At 44.7% G+C, this 19,713-nt stretch overlaps 1 protein-coding gene across 2 annotated transcripts in view; it reads right to left on the bottom strand.

The window, feature by feature from the left end:
- ABCA1 (ATP binding cassette subfamily A member 1) overlaps positions 1-19,713 on the bottom strand; it is a 159,656-nt gene that overhangs the window by 68,723 nt on the left and 71,220 nt on the right. For both annotated transcript variants that reach the window (XM_054986394.1, XM_054986393.1), the window contains exons 6-11: positions 18,665-18,786; positions 18,049-18,240; positions 11,950-12,036; positions 5,140-5,380; positions 3,430-3,569; positions 2,225-2,341 (exon numbers count right to left, since the gene is read on the bottom strand). In XM_054986394.1, coding sequence (XP_054842369.1) covers positions 2,225-2,341; positions 3,430-3,569; positions 5,140-5,380; positions 11,950-12,036; positions 18,049-18,240; positions 18,665-18,786 — 899 coding nt within the window. The remainder of the gene's footprint in view (positions 1-2,224; positions 2,342-3,429; positions 3,570-5,139; positions 5,381-11,949; positions 12,037-18,048; positions 18,241-18,664; positions 18,787-19,713) is intronic.

The following is a 19,713-nucleotide window of genomic DNA, read 5'->3' as shown; positions in this document are numbered from 1 at the left end:
AAAATAACCCAAAAGTGAGTATGGTGCACAACTGGGGCTCCAAGTTCTGGGGAATAGTGTACAGAAGAATTCATAGATCAGCTTCAAGCATTGCGGTTACTAAACGAGAGTCCCCCAAAGATAAAGTTAAGGGCCTGGATTCTGTAGATACATTCTATTAACTTTTCTCCACTGCAAGGGGCTAAAGATTATTATTATTATACTGTGTAGCGGTGGACAGGAAGGAAGACATATACAACCAGGGCTTTTTTCTGGGAAAAGAGGTGGTGGAACTCAGTGGTGGAACTCAGGACCGCACAATGGCATTACTTTGGGTCAGCTGGAACAACGGGGGAGTTTTTTAAAGTTTAAATCACCCTTGGTGAAAATGGTCACATGGCTGGTGGCCCCGCCCCCTGATCTCCAGACAGAGGGGAGTTTAGATTGCCCTAAATCTCAACTCCCCTCTGTCTGGAGATCAGAGACTGGGCCACCGGCCATGTGACCCATTTTCAAGAGGTGCCGGAACTCTGTTCCCCCGCGTTCCAGCTGAAAAAAAGCCCTGTATACAACTGACCAGCTAAGAAACTAATCATCTCCGAGGGCATCTTGACATAAGGCCATTTCTGGAACTTAACGTCACAGAGTACTTTGTGTTTTCATGACTTCTAAACTTCAAAATTTCAGCAAGCCTGCAACCCGAAAATCTTGTCTGTTCTTACCACCGGACATCAGGGTGGCTTCCAAACGTAAGAGTCATTTCCTGGCAGGTGCGCAGCCAACCCTGGGATGCTCGTCTCACATGCACCAGTTCTACTGTGTCACAGCTTTCTGACCGGGCCTAGGCCCCTTCCCTAGTGATGGGTCTAGGATCAGCAAAACTCCTTGGAGGTCTCCCTGGAGTTGAACATAGTATTCCTGAATTTCCAGGACGAGTATCTTTGATGATTAATGAACCATCCTGAATTGTTAGACGCTGAGAGGAAGGGTGAGTTTCCTAGGTTTCTTTGGCTGTGCAGAAGCCTTGAGTTTCAGAATCACAGAAGTATCCGTTACAACCTTCCTCCTGTGTATCTACAGGAAACGTCAAGGGAACCTTTTGCTGCATCTTTTGCCACAATTTGCCACCTGATGTGTGGTTAATATTTTCCGATTGCATAGCAGAAGGATACAGATGGTGGATACAATTAACCATGTATTTGCTTGACTGCTTGGCAGAATGATATCAATGATTAGTTACCCCAGGCTGAAAAAGCTCATCTCCAGGGTAGCTTGGTCACTTCAGGTGTTCTCCAAGCGCCTGACAAGTGGCAAGGAGAATATTGCTATACACAATATTGCTTATATTGCTATACGAAGATCTCCAGGGTAAGAGGTCTGAGGTTTCCTATCCGTACACATTCACATCACCAGCTTACACCCAAAAAAGATGGTTACGCAACAATGGTGGCAAGCTACCACTTGGTAAACCTATCAACAGCATCCACCCAACGTTGTGGATGAACTTAAGTACCCACCACGATTCTTTTACAACACGGCGAGGCAACATCAAAGGGGAAAGTGTGATCTATCATCAAACAACGCATTCTACTGTGAAGCCAGATCCAAGCCCAATACCACATTAGTTTCCAGTGTGGAACATACAAAGCAAGACCACCATCATTGGACTGAAAAGCTTCTGAAACAACATTGCAGGACCGAACATGATTTACTGTCATTATTCTCTGCAACAGCTTATTAAACGTATCATTCATTTTTACAAAATTGGGCAGGGGCAAAGAGACCTGTGCCCTGTTGCTGCACTACAGCTGGTGAGGTAATATTTAATCACATTCTCCTCTAGTTCAGAGCTTCATATCAAGTGATTATAGAAGTGCTCGGCTCACGGCAGCCTATGGAGGGAGGGTGTGGGAGGCTGATTTATGCCCCAGCCAGAATTTGCTCCAGTTTTGCAGTGCAAATCATGCTATCTGGCATCCTGTGAAATCGGGAAGAGAAATGCTGTCTAGAGAGAGTCACCTTTTGTGTTCCATGCCAAGATGCTGTCACATTGAACAGGCAAGAAGCCCTGCAGAAGCAACTCTGTCTCAAGAAATTAGCTACTGCACAGATAAGCATGCATCAGCTAGAGGCTGAAGTGCCAGTCAAGGTGCTCAAACAAATAGACTGAAGACACTCGTACAGGCTGCAGGACAATTATCCAGAGATATCTGAGGGGAGGGGGGACAAGTTACGGTATACTGACCCGGACCATATCCATTTCCTGGCTTTTCTCCATGAAAGCTCGTATCTTTGGTCTTATCTCTTCCCACATCCCTCCGAGATCACGGAAGACACCTAGCTCCTGGAATGTCTTGTTTACCTGACAGAACAGTGAAAGGGGTAAAGGTTATATCGAAACTGCAGCACAAACGGAAAATGGTAATTCCCAGATTTCTGTCACTCCGTCCCCGCTGGCCCCAAACTGGCCCTGGCCAGTTTGAATTCTAGAGGTTAAAGCGCCAAAGGCCAGTTCCAGCATTTTTCTTTTGCCTTCTCTAGTCATGAGCATGTGCTTAGATCAACAAATGTAGAACATGAGCTGGGGAACCGAGTTAACCAGAGTTGTGTAAGAAACCGAATGGTTTTATATGGCACTCCAGACTGCTACGGTGTTTAGTCCAGTCACTGGCTAATGCCTCCTTAGGGGAGAAGACGGATATTCACCAAACTCCTCAGCTCCCCCTTCCCCCAAAAGAAAAAAATGTCCAACCACATTTTTTTGTAAAATGACTGTAATGTCCCAAGCTGTCTGTTTTGGAATTAGTCCAGAACCAGAACTAGCACAGCAATGGCTGTTTCCACATGGCTTACCTTGTTCCGGAAAACAGCGAAATCTCGCACAAAGTCACACGAGAAGCAGCTGTTATCTCGTGAAATCACACGAGGAGACGTTGTTACCGCGCGAGATACGATAACAGCGTCTTCTCATGCAATTTCATGCGAGATTTTACTGTTTTCCGGAACAAGGTAAGCCGTGTGGAAATGGCCATCATCTCCTCTGAATGGCAATGGCTCGCCCAGTTCTCATGCAATGATCTTTCTTAGCCCTGTCTCCCAAGAACATTTAACTAGAGACATCAGGGATTTAACCTGATATTTTATACATACATCCAGAGGAGTTAGCCGTGTTAGTCTGTAGTAGCAAAATAGAAAAGAATCCAGTAGCACCTTTAAGACTAACCAACTTTACTGTAGCATAAGCTTTTGAGAATCACAGTTCTCTTCGTCAGATGCAATACATTTATACATACAAGGCAGGTGCCCTAACACCGAGCTATGGCACCTCTCCTGAATACATAAACAGTTCATAAACTACTTCCACAGACAAACAGCAAAACACCTGCAAGTGATATAGGTGGTTTTCCCACTTGATTGTTGTAGAAATGTAACTAGAATCAGGGGACTTACCTCAGTCATCACCGCTCTCGTTGCCGGTGTGTCCGGCGTGTATAAGACTTTTCCGATAAGCAAGGGCTTCAGAGCTCTCCATATGATACGGGAAAGTGGACTGGATTCCAGATTTTTCATGAGGTCATTGCAGTAGGGTGCTTTAAATAAAACAAAACTCAGTGTCCCACATTATTCTAGAATGCCCTCTTTGTGGTCTGCTACGCAAACAATTTTTAACTGAACACCTGAACACCTTTAATTTTATTAAAGGAGGAACTTTAGTCTACCTTTTAGAAGATCATAACCCTTGTGTTACTTTAAGTGTTGCAAAATTTCTAGCAGAAGTTTATAAAGTTAAATCCAAGCATATAGCTGCACCTGATTGCTGAACGTTTATTAATTTTATTATTAACAGCTATTAATTGCTTGTTTATGCTTATGCTTATGCCTATCCCTGTCTCTGACTGTAGACTATTATTATTTCTAATGCCAATAAAGGTAATTGATTTGATTTGATTTGAAATAAAATAAAATAAAATATGTGGGCCGTTATCAATAAGCAGTATCTGCCTACCCAATCCTGCAAAATCCTTCCTGTAAGCAGTTGTTCACCCATGCCCCATATTTTATGTAAGTTTAACTCAACAAAGAAACCCATGAAAACTGACTAGATTTACTTAAAGAAGAAGAGTACATGAAATAGCTAAATAATACATTCAAGAATTCTGTTTTAAGTAATAAAGAACCTTCTGAGAAGATTATAGGAAACAATCAATTATATTTATATTTATAAAGTGACTCTCTGTACTGTGAGTGCTAATAATATGGACCAAATCATATAGGATGTAGAAGTACAAAGTGATAGTGCTTAAAGTGCTAATGCCAATTAGAAGAATATATTGCACAGGAATATTTAAAGTGCAGAAATTCTATAAGCAGCAACTTTCAACATAAACTGTCATTCAAAATATTTGCATATCCAACCAATAAATCCCGGCATTCCACTTTTAGAGTGTGTCAGACCACACAAAAAGCACTCTATCTCCACTGTATCATAGGGTTCGCCAGACACGATGTAGCTAAATCTTCTAAAGTGGCTATGAACCAAACTGAGTGCTCTATATTTTATGTTGCCTACTGAAATAGAAAGGACCATACTCTTACAATACACCGAAAGCCAAAATAAAACACAGGCCAGTGTGGTGTAGTGATCAGAGTGAGTCTCTCTACATGAGACCTCTTACAAGAGGAAACTTTAGTCAAGGGGGAGACAATGTTAGCTGAGAAGCATAGTTGCGCTGTCAGTTTCACCTAGAGCAGGCAGAGATCCCTCCTCAGAGGGTTTGTTAATTTCATCTTCATCGCCCCAAAAGGGAGGTGAAATTGACAGAGCAGCTAGGCTTCCTAACTAACATTGTGTCTCCTTCATTTGAGCATCCTCACATAGGAGGTCTCATGTAGAAAGACTCAGTGTCAGACTAGGAGAACTGGGAGACCCTGGTTCAAATCCCTGCTCTGCCATGGAAGCTCACTGGGAAGACTTGGGCCAGTCGCACACTCTTAGCCTAACCTACCTTGCAGGGTTGTTGTGAGGGGGAAATGGAGGAGAGGAGAATGAGAATGATGTAAGCTGCTTTCGGCCCCCGTTAGGGAGAAAGACAGGGTACAAATGATGTGAATATACAAATAATAAATAAATATGCCGTTTTGACACTGGATTCCACTTACTTGTGAAGTTATCATAGAAATCAACTGCTTCTTCATCTGTGCTGTTGACGCTAAAGAGGGCTTTGTAATTGTTGTCTTCGTACCAGTTGAGAGACTTGATTTGCAACCCCCCTCCTTCAGGATGGCCACAAACAATCCGAGACACGGCTTGATAAATTTCAGTAGAAGAACTTGTGCTGTTCACATTGGTCAGAAACAATACTTCCTGCCTCATGTCGCTCCAGCTTTTCATGCCAACAAGCTGTAGTTCAAAAGAAAAAAAGGAAAGGAAACACTCCATGAAAACCCAAATACCGATTAAGAACATAAAAAAAGAGCTCTGCTGGATCCGAGAATTAATCCGTCTAGTCCAGCATCCTGGCCATTTCCACGCGTCCTTAAAGTGGCAGCCCACTCATTAAAGAGAAGGTCATTAAAGCACACTGGCGCGGAGGGCAATCTCAACTCCCCTCTGTCTGGAGATCAGAGGGTGGGGCCACTGGCCATGTGACCATTTTCAAGAGGTGCCAGAACTCCGTTCCACCGCGTTCCTGCTGAAAAAAAGCCCTGTCCAAGAGAACTCCCTTCCTTCCATTACAAAGATGGGGTGGAGTAGTGAAATCAGGGAATTAACAAACCCAACAAATGAGTGTGCTCTTCTTTTCACACAACCGTTCCTGTGAGCAGCGTTGCGTAAACAACTTTGCAAAACCTGTTGGAGATACCTCAGTTTGATTCGAAACAAGGCCTGTAAATTCAAATTAGCTTAAATTGTGTTCTGGTTGCAAGGAAAGACATTTCAGAAGCGCAGTAAGTGCATCAGCAAACAAACTCCTCCTACACACAAAAGGAAGGTGCTCTTTTGGTGCGTGATATAAAGCCTCCCCTTCTAAAAAAAATGGAAAAAGAACCATTCTCTCCACCTGAAGCATCTAAAATATGCATAATGATAGCGGAACAATCCATGAGCAATCAGAGCCATTGCACAAATGGTATTCTCCTGCACTGCTGCTATTCTGTGGGATGAAGCAAAGGGAGAGAAAACAGATGTCCATTCCTGTTCAGTTCCTGATTTCAGTGCTGGCTTGCAGCACCATAGGAGGTACTCAGCTAGGCTTGTCCCAGGGCCGTTTTCACTTCCCCGTCTGCCCCACCTTTCCTGATCCATCACTAGCCATGAAACCTCACTGGCTCTCAGAGCCCTAAACACGAGTTTATTCCTTCTTCCAAATCCTTTAAAGCCCGTGACTTAAATCATGCAGCCGGGAAGAACAGAGAGTCAACCATCATTAAGGCATTCAGCTAGTCCTGCCCTTGAGATTGCCAGAACTGCCACTTTCATTTAAAGAGAAGGAAGGGAAATGATCAAGGTCTTTTGGGAGAACTGGCACCATCGGTGTAAGCATTCAAGAGCTGATAACAGCCCGAGAAACAAGGACAGCAAGTTCCTGTGACAGCACTGAGGCAAAGGGTTAATGGGAAATAAAGTGAAGTTAAAAAAATTGGTGTTGAAGGTTGCACTCCTGCGCACATTTTTCTGGCAGTAAGATGCATTGGAACACAATGAGATGTAATTCTGAGTGAGCGCGCATAGGACAGCAGTGTTCATCAGATTTATTTTCTGTTCTGATGGTTTTTTTTAAAAAATGTATACTTTAAAAATTGATAAAAATCAAAGCTCATAAAATGCTAACACATTAAGATCATTTTATTTTGCATTTCCACTTTAACCTATTTATTTATCTACACCAGTTTGGTGTAGTGGTTAAGAGCGCGGGATCTAATCTGGAGAGCCGGGTTTGATTCCCCACTCCTCCACTTGAAGCCAGCTGGGTGACCTTGGGCTAGTCACGGCTCTCTGGAGCTCTCTCAGCCCCACCCACCTCACAGGGTGTTTGTTGTGGGGATAATAATATAATGGCATACTTTGTAAATCGCTCTGAGTGGGCATTAAGTTGTTCTGAAGGGTGGTATATAAATCGAATGTTGTTGTTGTTATTATTACTTATCTGAACATGTTGTTGCGGATTATGAGAGCGGCCTGTAGCTCAATGGTAGAGCATATGTTTTGAATACAGAAAGTCTCAGGTTCAATCCCCAGCATCTCCATTTTAAAAAGGATCAGGTAACACGTGATATGAAAGGCCTCTACTTGAAACCCTGGAGAACTGCTGCACAGTAGACAATACAGACCCGGATAAACCAACAGCCCGATTCAATTTTTTTAAAAACCCTCCTAAGCAATCTCATATAAAACAGGTGAAAGCTGGAGCAGAGTCTTCTCAGTGGTTGCCCCCGTTTTGCAGAATGACTACCCCAAAAGACCTTGAGGTTCATTGATGTTCCTTTCTCCAGGCCATATACCATATATGATATACTGCAGCAAGGAATTTGAGGACATCTTCCTCCTTCATCTGTGATGATTTACTACTCGCTACTCAAATTACATTTTAAGGCACTAGGATGACTCTCACCAGTTGTGGAAAAAACCCGTTCTAACAACTTGTCGGACAGGGTAATTCACACAGTTCGCTCTGAGAGATATTGGTGTGCATCTAACAGTTCATTACTCTGCTTTACCAGCTGAAACAGCACATCTGACTAAGGTTGCCAGATCCCTATACCTTTCTGGCAGGAGGGAGGAACCTGGCACTTAATTCATGCCTGTGGTGTGCTTATTTTCACACGTGCATTCCTGTCGCCTGCATGATGACATCACTTCCAGGAAGTGATGCCATCATGCCAGTCACAGACATGCTTCCATGTTTTGCATGGGATTAATTCTGGCCCATTTGACCCAGTGATGCATGAGAGTATGCCTGCAGCCGGTGCAATGACGTTACTTCAGGAAGTGATGTTGTCACATCCTGCTGAAAAGCACGTTCAGGGTGCGCTTTCTCGGGTTGCTTGCAGGAGGCAGGCGATCTCCGAGGGGCTTGCCACCTCCCACCGATCACCAGCTATCAGTGGGCAAAGGGATAACCCCCCGGGAAATTTCCCGCCACCAGCGGGCACCTAGGAAGCCAACTTCTGACCCAGCAGTGACTTAACAGGTGTTATAGTATATGTTTAAAATGTAATATAATAAGCAGGTCTGTAAATCAAGCTCCAAGCATTCGGAGGACTTGTGAGGAATTGTATCAGGAGCTGTCAGAACCCACAACTTACAAATGCCTGCACTATTTGGCAGACACTACAACTGCCTTTTGCTATGACCTTTTCTTCGGTTAGAAGAAATTAGGTACTACTGGAAATTGAGAAAGAGAACAAACGAACAGGAGGATGCTGTAGAGTTGAGAGGGGGCCCCGCTCACAGGTGCTTGCCACTATCCAGAGCCAGTTTGGTGTAGTGGTTAAGAGCACGGGACTCTAATCTGGAGAGCCGGGTTTGATTCCCCACTCCTCCACAAAGCCAGCTGGGTGACCTTGGGCGAGTCACAGTTCTCTTGAGCTCTCTTAGCCCCACCCACCTCACAGGGTGATTGTTGTGGGGTAATAATAACACTTTGTAAACCGCTCTGAGTGGGCATTAAGTTGTCCTGAAGGGCGGTATATAAATCGAATGTTATTATTATTATTATTATTATCAATTCTAGCTGCTACAGTCACTGTGAGGCTTCTGAGCACAGGAGGGCTGAATCAAAGGTTACTAGGTGAACTGGATCAGACAGACACACCACTGGCATAAAATCCTGGCCTATTCAAAATCCTTCAGGCTTATCCAGAGAATGAATTTCAGAGTAACTTTAACTTTAATTAATGCCTCACAAGCTATCCAAATGCACGCCTTCTGTTCCCAGCTGCCCAGAGTTAACAGCTTAGCCAGTTTTGTGTAGACTTGTTGGTTAAAGTTACCACCTGGCCTTGGTTTTGACCATTTTAAAGCCCCCACGCAGAGCCTTCAATATCTAGAAACAGATCATTTGAAATTTGCATACATTGAAATAGATTAGTATGTGCATATTAGCAATTTTCACACATGCCCACTGGCCAACAGATGGCAGTCCTACTAACTCAACTCCCATCTCACTTATAAGACAACCAAACAATGGAAATAGGTTTCCATTCCCCCTGTGCATTTTTCACAGAACATTTAGCAAGATGCTCCCTGAGATGCTAGGAATGGTGAGTGGAATGAAGAAGAGAGGAAGACCAAAAACCTGCTGGCTGGATACCATCATGAAGGACACTGGACTGAACATGAAGGAATTGAAAGAAGCAGTCAGAGACAGAAAGGCCTGGAGGGATACGATCTGCAGAGTAGCCAAGGATCGGACACGATTAAATGGCTAGGATTGGATTGGAGGGCTGCAAGAACGGTAGAGACTATTGCTTTGGAAAACTGCTCCCCAAATGTCATATTCTTCAGCAATGCAGCCACATCAGCAAAAAAAACAGTCATGTGTTTTCAGTTTTTTTTAACCTGACTAGAAAAAGAGAGACTGAACTGCCTAAAAGTGCTGTAACAGGAAACAGCTGTAACCAGACAGCTCAAGGCAAAAAAAACCCCACCAAAACCCCTACAACTCAAACTTCCAGGAGAGCCAATCGCCTCTGACAAGTGGCTGCAGTTTTCTCTCTATTCCAACCGGTTTTTATTATTTATTTCCATTTTTAAGCCGAGGGGATTGTTGCAGGTTCTAGAATTCAAACGGCGGGGGGGGGGGCAACGTCCCCCTCAGGAAACACAGCTTTCCCAGTGAACACAGGACTGTTGTTGGGGAATGCGTCTCACTCTGTCTCTTCTGTAGAAAAGAAATTCTCAACAACCTCAAGTGACTTTAGGCAGCTCAGCTGAGAGGTTACTACAGTTCAAGTCCTAAAAGCTCCAACACTGACGGGTTGTAAAACACACACAATAGGAGCCCTTGGACTTATTTTTCTTTATTTGCTTCAAATGGCAACTTTCAAAAAGAGGAGGAAACACTTTTTTTTTTAAAAAAGGCTTTCACATAAAAGGTCAGCACAGTCTGTGTTCAGGAAAGAATTTACAGTGTAGACTTAATTTACTTAAGAGTCTCTCTACACGAGACATCTGACACGTGAAGAACACGTATCAGGAGATGCAGTGGTAGCCGGGAAGGGTAGTTTAAAAAGACAGTGCTGGCAGCAGGGCAAAGGCTTTGCTATACACTGGAGCTGTGTGAGGGGGCTGTGAAATGCCAGAAGGGAAACTTCAGCTCATGATAACCTCTCAGGCCCAAGCACAGCTCTGGAAGGCAGCTCCAGCCCATTTCCCATTCCTCGCTGGGTTGCGGTCCCAAACAGTTTTAGACCGGAGAGGTGAAACTGACAGAGCCTTCGGGGAGGCAAAAATGAAATTAACAAACCCTCTGAGGAGTGATCTCTGTCAGTTCTGTCTTTTAAAACTACCCTTCCCGGCTAACATAGCGTGTCCCTACACTTGACCAACACATGCTGAGGTGCCTCGTGTAGAGAGACTCTTAAAGGGTTTGAAAAACGAGGCTGGCTCCAGGCACCCAAGCCGTTTCCACAGCCGTCTTCCTACTGGGTTCTCTAGCTCAACCAATTTCATCCACACCCTCTCACTCTTTTTGGCTCCTGCATCCCATCAGCACTGATAATCGGCCATCCTCACCGCACAACCCATCTCCTACTCAAGGCTCCTCCCTAGCACCTATTCCTAATATCTGAAACGTGAGTTGTGAAACAGCCTTTATAAAAAGAGACTTCATTCTCTTGCTCACGCTGAACTTTTAGTATGCCTGCATCCTGGGACAGGGAGGGTGGCAGAACTACATACTTTTAAAAACTACCCAACATGTACTCTTCTTGCAGGGAGATGTCATCTTCCAGGAGCAAGGGGAGACTGAAAGTTCAGCCAGGTTACAGTGCCATCCTAAGCATAGTTACAGCTCGGGTTGCTGGCATCCGGGTGGTGGCTGGAGATCTCCCAGGATTACAAGTGCTCTCCGGGTCATAGAGAGAAAATGACTGCTTTGAAGGATGGACCAGCGTTGTACCCTGTTGACGTCTCTCCCCTCTCTAAACCCCGCCCTCTCCAGGCTCCACCTCCAAAATCTCCAGGAATTTCCCAACCTGGAGCTGGCAACCCTAGTTACACACCTGCTAAACCCAAGGACTTATTTATTTAGAAAATGTATATGCCATCTCTCCAGAAACATGATCAAGGTGGCTTTCAACTAGGGGCCAAGCTACAAGTGACGAACGGCACTTGAACAGCAAGTGAACAGACTCACGCGTATTCCTCCCTGTTCACTTGCGCTCCACTCAAGTGGAGCGCAAGTGGAGCGCAAGTGAACAGGGAGGAATATGCGTGCACTTGCCGTTCACTTGCCGTTCGTCACTTGAAGCTTGGCCCTAAGATAACAAAACAAAGTTATTAAAACATAACCATTAAAAAAAGGCTGACAACATTAAAACAAGCCAGAAAGGTGAAACTCTGCTTAACATGGTACTGATAGTGGTAGAGAGAAAAAGACTCTCTTCTTACCTTCCAGATTCCTGAACTGATCTAATACTACAGCCTGCAATGAACAGCCCAGCTTCCCCTGCTCTGCTCCTTTTTTTAAAGGCAGCAAATCAATGCAAAGCCCGACCAACGTACTCCTAACTCCTGGCACCTGAGAAGGTGCATGCAGGGAACGGCACACCCCAAGAGGAGCTGAGGAGGAGGTTAGGGTGGAATGCCTCCAGCCTGTCATATTCGTGCATGTCTAGCAGAGGTCTGCGAATACACAGCAGAATTGCACCCATTCGTGTTGCAGATCTGCTCTAAGGATCACTGTCACTGTTCAATGTGATTGAGTTCAGGGTCACAGGCACAGACCTTGAAGGGGTGCAGCCTACCTCTTTCAGGAGCTTTCCGAGGCTCTCCATCAAAGTCTCCACAGCTTCTTTCAGATCCTGTAAAGTGGAATTGGAGGAGATCCCCCTCTGGAAAAGACCGACAGGGATTTACAATTAAATCGCTGTAAGCATCATAAATGAAGGGAACAGGAACTGACATGAACATTTGCATCAAGGTCCCTAGAAAAGAGGGACGAAAGGCACATCCTAGAGGCAGGGGGTCTGTTAGGAGCAGGGAAGGGAAGTTCAAGAATCGCGTGTCAAAAACCGAAGCCATTACTACCCATTCCACAAGGCAATGTGATACTCCTTCTTCCTTCACTAGGGTTGCCAGGTCCCTTTACCCTACAGGGACCCACGCTCACCTTCCCTTCATCCCTTGTGCGCTGCTTGTGCTCACACTTTGACATCACTTCCAGGAAGTGACATCATTGCGTAGGCATGGGGGGTGCTTCTCAAGAGGGGCAATTTGGGCCACCAAATGGGTCTGATTGGGACCAAAATCAGCCCGCTCCAATGCACAGGAACGCTCTTGGGGCAGCGCTCCCAGGGGAGTGATGTCATTGCAAAGGCATGAGGATGTGCGTGCACTCCTCAGCGGGGCAGTTTGTGTATGTACTATACAGGTCCAAAACATACCCTTCAGGAAACAATATTTATTTCTTTTATTCCGAAAGCTCTGCTACACTGATTGTGTGGCATTAAAAGAAAATCACACATACTTCAACTGCGCTGCCCTTTTTTTGTTTGTTTGTAATGTACCCAAGTCAACGTCTTTGCACCTTGCTGAATCTCATCCATCCGTTTAATGAAATCTGAAATGGTGCCTTTCAAAACTGTCACTCAACTGAGTTCTTTCCCTTGGGGCATCACTGTACTATGTGCCTCACCTCACTTTCAAAAATGAAATAAAACCCTATTGAGACTGTCTGTAATTTTTAATTTTTTATTACCTAACTTGCAAAGACACAAAAGAGATTCCCAAAATTACGTTTTCCACAAGCAGTAGCTCATAGAAATACATGTATTACATTGTCCATTTGAAAACCAGAATCCAATCTCTTTACCACTTTAATTTATTATATACAAAACACACAACAAATCATTAAATCTGTAATTTAACTTTGTGTTGTGTGTTTTGTTCAGGTTTCACAGTACGGGGTGGCAAAATTTGGAATTTGTTTTCTAAAATTCAGCATACATTTTTCTCCTTTTCACCCCCAACGACTAAGGAAAGGAGCAACAGTAACAATAACGACAACAACATTTGATGTATATACCATTCTTCAGGGCAATGTAATGCCCACTCAGAGCGGTTTACAAGTGTGTTATCATTATCCTTTAGGGCTTTTTTGGAGCCAGAACACCCCCAAATTGTGTTCTAGCACCTCGTAAAAATGCCCACATGACTGGTGGGTATTTTTAAGAGGAATTTTTAAAATGGCCTGTTTTGGCCATTTGGGGCCGGATCAGGGCTAAAATGGCCAGGATCAGGCCACTGCCACATGGGGGAGGGCTTATCTCCAGGCTCTCAAGCTCCCTTCTTCCTCCCCCTGTATGCAGAGCACAAATTGAAAACTTCCTGCTTTAGGAAATCTTCAGTCTAACCACAATTTTCTGTAACATCTACAGGACCTTTAACAAATGACATCTTACATGCAATCCAAGATTCTAAACCAGGGTGTAGAAGCCCAGTTTGTAGGCATGAAACAACCTGCTCCTTGTTAAAGCATGGCAAATGAGATGATACAGCAAATAATTGAAGATCTCCTCCTAAACCAAGAAATTTTAAATCTCTGCTCTACAGGTAAGAGGACGAAGGAGGAGGAAAGAAGAGGGAATGATGCATGACAGACCAGAATTTTTCTCACCTTGAGGAAAAAATGCCATGTTAACTTGTAACACCTTTAGGAGATTTCCCTAAGTGTCTTTTGATGGTTAAACAAGCTCAGTTCTTTATCTCTCTCACCTCAGTTGTAGTCAGACTAAGGGGAAAGGGTTTAAATTTAATGCATTAAACTAAAACCATATTAGTTTTGTAACCTAAGTTTGTAACTTAAGTAACATAAGTTGCAACACACACAACTTTTCAAGGAAAACTTCTGCAATGTAATAAACTACTCTGGGCTGCAAATTAACATGCCGGCATTTTGTTTAAACAATTGTGCGTATTCAAGAAAACCCATTTTTGTACCACATATTTCAGGTATTCAGTGGATTCAGATCTGTGTTTTCAATCGAATATTTCTGTTGTCCATAACTGTTCTTGAGTGTATACAATAAGCAAAAGCAGAGGATGGAACTGATAGGAACAACTTCAAGCGCTGTCCCGCAAAACATTAAAACACAACCAAACTGCTAATGGTTATGAAAATGCAGATTCTTTCCAATGTACATGAGGATAAGCCCAAAAATATTCTCTGTTCTTTTAGTGCAGCTGGTGCCATTAGAATCTATGACAAAGGGTTACATGAAGACAGGCAAAAAATAATTAAGTTAAGAAATAGGTGACCTTTATATGCCAAGGAGAACAGCCATATGATTCTAGTATCAAATGTCCTGTGCCTTTAACCAGAAGAGACGCCAAGTGGCTAGAGTACAACGCTGTGTCCCTAAACATGCATCAGAAACACTCCCATCCTCTTTTTTTCAAAACACTAGAAAAAAAAACCCTTCCAGCCAACAATTGCAAAAATGCAGGTTGAGGTTTTATTTCAAATGTACATGTGGATAAGCGCAAGAAAATTCAGTTCTGCAGTTAGCCAAGCATTTTGGTTCTGGACCAACCAAGAGGTTTCTGCTGAAGCCTTTATTTCTGAATAGTTGTCTCCCACTTAAGATTTTTTAACTCTGTAGTTGTTAGCCACTTGACCAGGGTGCATACTAGAGATGGGTATGAATCGAAATATGAACCAAAGTTTGGCACAAACCGAGTCAGTTTGTGGTTCACGAACTGGCGGTTTGTCAGAGCCCATTTCTGACGAAATGCCATGAACTTTAGGCCAGTTTGTTTGGTTCATTTTTCAGTTTGTCAGTGCAGACAGCTTGGCGCCAACCAATCTGTTTCCTAGGCAATGAGGGATGGGCTTTCTGCAGACCTTCTGCTGACCTGGAAGTGATCTTTTCATGAACCAAACAAACCGGTTTGTGAACCAGAACAAGTTCGTAAAGTTCGTGGTTCGTAAAACATGACGAATCACAAACCGCATGGTTGTTTTTTTCTGGTTTGTGCATACTCTAGTGCATACTAATTCTTTCAAGGCAGGTAACTTTCTAAAATTACATGGAAATAGGTGGAAGAGCTTATCATTTTATGTGTTTACCTGCAAGGCTATTACAGATAAACGTGGATTGTAAACTGCTTGTGGTAGGGGGCTTGCTTGTTTAGTTTTTATATACATTAATTTGTGTATACTCCACTTTTCTCCCCATTGGGGACCCAAAGTGGCTTACATATTTCTCCTCACCATTTTATCCTCACAACAACCCTGTGAGGCAGGATATGCTGAGAGATTATGATTGGCCCAAGCTTCCATGCCAGAGTGGGAATTGTAACATGGTTTTCCTAGATCCTGGCCTGACACTCTAAACCACTACACAACACTGGTTCACCCTATAGTGTTAATAAAATGCATATGTACAGGCTTGTGTGGCCTCAGTTTTCAGCAAGGGGAGGGCATTTAACCTTTGAAAATCCACTCAGTTTCACTATTTGAAACTGGACTCTGTTTTTGTATTGGCATTTAAAGGGTGGGGAGGAATATTTCTTTAAAGGACACATCTTTTCCCCTTTAAGATATTAATAATGATGCAAAAACAAGTAGAGGCTGAAGGGTTAAACTCCTCCTTTCTCTGCATGGCCCCAAGACAATCTGAGGCTGCACAAGCCTATAAAGATGCATTTTCTGGATGGAACCATTTTTGGTCTTATATATTTGAGCCATGAAAATACAATAATGTAACAATGGTTCTCTACAAAGCTTAGCTTGTAAATAACAAGCCAGTCTCAGGGATGTGCATTACCCCCAACCCCTCCCTACAATCTCTACTCCCATTTCCAGTGGAAATTCCCCTTTGCTCCCTATGGTTTAGAGACACATATGCATGGATGCTAACCAATACCAACCATATTCTGAAACTGACTTCAAGCCACAGTTTCAAATGTTAGCTAAGATGGGAACTGCAGACATCAGAGATAGGGTGTCAGGGCTTGTCGCGGCCGCTGCTGGGCGGGGCGCCGGCTGGGCCGGCCCTGACATCAGAGGGGCGCCAGGGATGCTACAGGACCATGCTCTGTGGAAGGAGAGGCGGTATACATCACCCTGACTCTCTCTCACTCCACTCGCTGGCCTGCTCAACCTGGTCTGCTTACCCTCTGCATCCTCCATCAACTCCTCCTCCCAGAACTCTCCTCCAAGCTTCCACTCTCGCACTGCTCTGCTCTCACTCCACACCATCACTCCTTACTCACACCCACCACCTCAGAGCTCTTCCCAGCCAGCTTTTATAGGGCCTTCTCTCAGCACCCCACCCACCTTGCAGGCCCTGCCTGCCAGGCCACACCCCTCCTTGGTCTCCCAGCATTGGCCTTGGCTGTCTCAGGCGGCTGCAGCTGGGGTAGCTGACTGGGCTGCCTGGATCAGCAACAGCTGCATTATGTTGGCTGGCTGCCAGGCCTCTCTGGCTGAGCTGATTATTGAAGGTAGGCCCAGCTGTGGCCCCTTGGCTGGCTGCCCAGCTCTTCCCACAGAATGCCTTCAGCAGCTCCACCTGGAGGGGCTTGGTTGTGAGCATCTCCTGAGCCAGGCTGCTGTCTTCAGGCTGAAGTGGAGGCTGGGGCATGGCTCTGAGCTGCTGTGGCTGTTTCTCCTCCCTGCCAGGTAAGAGCTCTGTTTGGGCTGCTGCTGGGCCCCTATGCCCCCTGCCTTGGCCCTTTTCCTCTGGCCTGCTTAGCCCCCTCTCCTCCCCCTGGAGGGTGGGACTAGCTGGTCTCTCCCTGCTCCCTCCAGCCCTCTGAGGCTCTGGCCTTTTGCCCCTTCCCCCTGGAGTAGGCAGGTTCTGGCCCTGGTTGCTGGCTGGGGCGGCAGGGTTGCTGCCTCCCTTTTGCCTCCTGCTATTCCCTCCTGGCAAGTCTGGGGGCTGGGGCTCAGACCCCGGACATGAGGAAAGCAAAGAAAGGCGCGTGTGTGCATCCCCAAGTCTCACTCCAGGTTTGCAAACTATGGTTTACAAGGAGCCAGTGTTATGCCTGCAATCAACTTCCTCATGTCAGAAGGGGCTAGCACTGATTTCAAGCTTCAGCCCTCAAAGAGCCTCAAAGCCACGTAAATGGATGAAACTGTCAAATAAATCATTAAACATACTTGAGAGATACTTTAGGAACCCATTTCTGGCTGAGAGTATACAAAGTCATTAACTGAACATAACATGAATACTGCCATCTCCAATCAGTGAACACGGAGCTAGAGAGGCAACACCCACTTAATGCATGACTACAGACAGGGGCCACTCGTTTGCTCATCAGATTAATATCCTAACTTACTCCGTTTGATATTGCTTGGGATAGTGCTAGATCCTCTGATTTTCCCAGCAACTGGATCAGATAACCACTGAATAGCAATGTGGTCTGGAGATGGCTGAGAAGTATCAAAATACTAACATAAAACTTGGCAGCTGCAGCTGACATCCTTGATCCAATAGCCATTATCGTCATATCTGATATGTCTCTTATGCAACATATACTGTAAGTGCAAGCAAAGATTTGGGGTGGGGGAGGGTGATAGTAGTGATGCAGATTCTGGAAACTCTGACCGTGACTGAATGAGCTAGAGAAGTGCGGCTGGTAAAAAAATCTCATATTCCAGAGAGACAGAGAAGGTAGATGGTCCTAGGAAAGGAAGGACAGAAGACACTTTTGCCTACAAAAGCAGGAACAGGGCCCGAGGAGGCAGAATACCAATGAAAGCAGAGGGAGCTTTGGAAATTGAGAGAAAAAAGTGGTCCAGAGGAATTCAGGGAAGAGGAGAAAGCCAGCACGTGTTGGTTTATTTAAACATTTATCACCTTACGCATTAACTAAACGTTTGTGATCATACTTACTACAAATGGCTTCATGACATCTAGATTGGCCTGGAACACCTTTTCTGCAGAGGCAAGTTTCTCCTTTGGCATGAGGCAAATCAAGGCATCGCTGACCATGGCTACCGTTGGGTTTGAGATGATAACAAACTCGGACAGTTTGGTCGAATTGCAAAGGTCTTTTACCCTCATCTGGAAGCCGGTTGAAATGATCTGGAAAAGTTGGCCAGAGGTTACAAAACGCTCTCCCTATATCACTCCTGCGACTAAAGCTAAGCCACTTTTTCTGCGTGTACAATTCATGTTTCCAAAGAGTTAAAGAACGATTGTCTTTTGCTCTAATTGCTTTCTGTGCTCAACTATATATATCGTCAGAGCTTTTTTTCTGGGAAAAGAGGTGGCGGGTTGCCCTCGGAGAAAATGGTCACATGGCCGGTGGCCCCGCCCCCTGATCTCCAGAAAGAAGGGAGTTGAGATTGCCCTCCGCGCTGCAATCTCAACTCCCCTCTATCTGGAGATCAGGGGGCGGGGCCATCAGCCATGTGACCATTTTCAAGAGGTTCCAGAACTCCGTTCCCCCGCGTTCCCTCTGAAAAAAAGCCCTGTATATCGTGTTATATGTGAGAATGTAACTCACCCGTTGGAGATTGACCTGAGAGTTCAGTATTTCATCCACTGCAAAACGTGGTAGGGAAGTGTTATGATGGAGGAAGTCAGAGAAGGTCTCGTTGGCAACCAGAAAATCCCGGAGTTTCACACCTGCCAGGTGGGGGGGGGGAAAGCCACATTCTATGTTCATTTAAAGCAGTTCATAAATCATAGAAGGCATGTCCAAAATTACTGGCTAAAACTGGTTTAATAGTCATGTGTTTTCCCCAAGGACCTCCATGAACTATTGCTCTGCATAAGAATTTTCCAGCAGGAAATTATTCATCTATACATTTACCAAATTATAACTAACAGAGTGAATGCCACGACAGTTAAACTGGAAGTAAAACAAATAATTTCCACCGCTGTGCACGAGCACATGTGCATTGTGGGAGGGGGGCATTGGAAGCATCCACTTGCTTATCATGGGATACTTCTCTGGAAGGCCCCTGACCTTGTGAAGCCTTTGAGGTAAGTAGGCTGTGGCTCATTGGCAGAGCATGTTTCGTACAAAGAAGATTGCAAGTTCATTCCCCGGCATTCCCAGTTTTTAAAAAATCAGGTAACAGGTGATCTGAAAGACCTCGACCTGAGAAAACTACTGAGACTAAAAGACCAATGACCTGTCTCAATACAATATAAGGCAGTTTCTTGTTTTCATTGGAAGGGGCATCAGGAAAGCGGTTGTGGGCCAGTAAAACACGATGGTGTGAAATCTGAAAGAATTACATCCAGAAGATATGGCAGGGAAGAAGAATTACAGCATAGTGATTATCGTCAAGAAGGAGAACAACATCTTAGCCAGCGGATAACGGGTGTGTAGAATTCGGTCCTGCATATTGCTTGATTTCTCAAAACTCTTTAGGCTTACATCAAAATCTCCCAGTTTGGCGTAGTGGTTAAGAGTGCGGGACTCTGATCTGGAGAGCTGGGTTTGATTCCTCACTCCTCCAGTTGAAGCCAGCTGGGTGGCCTTGGGTCAGTCACAGCTCCTTCAGAGCTCTCTCAGCCCCACCCACCTCACAGGGTGATTGTTGT

Source organism: Eublepharis macularius, chromosome 8 (genome assembly GCF_028583425.1).
Source record: "Eublepharis macularius isolate TG4126 chromosome 8, MPM_Emac_v1.0, whole genome shotgun sequence".
Classification (NCBI taxonomy): Eukaryota; Metazoa; Chordata; class Lepidosauria; order Squamata; family Eublepharidae; genus Eublepharis; species Eublepharis macularius.
Note: the sequence above shows the minus strand (reverse complement) of the source record. Positions and strands in the feature narration are given on the sequence as shown.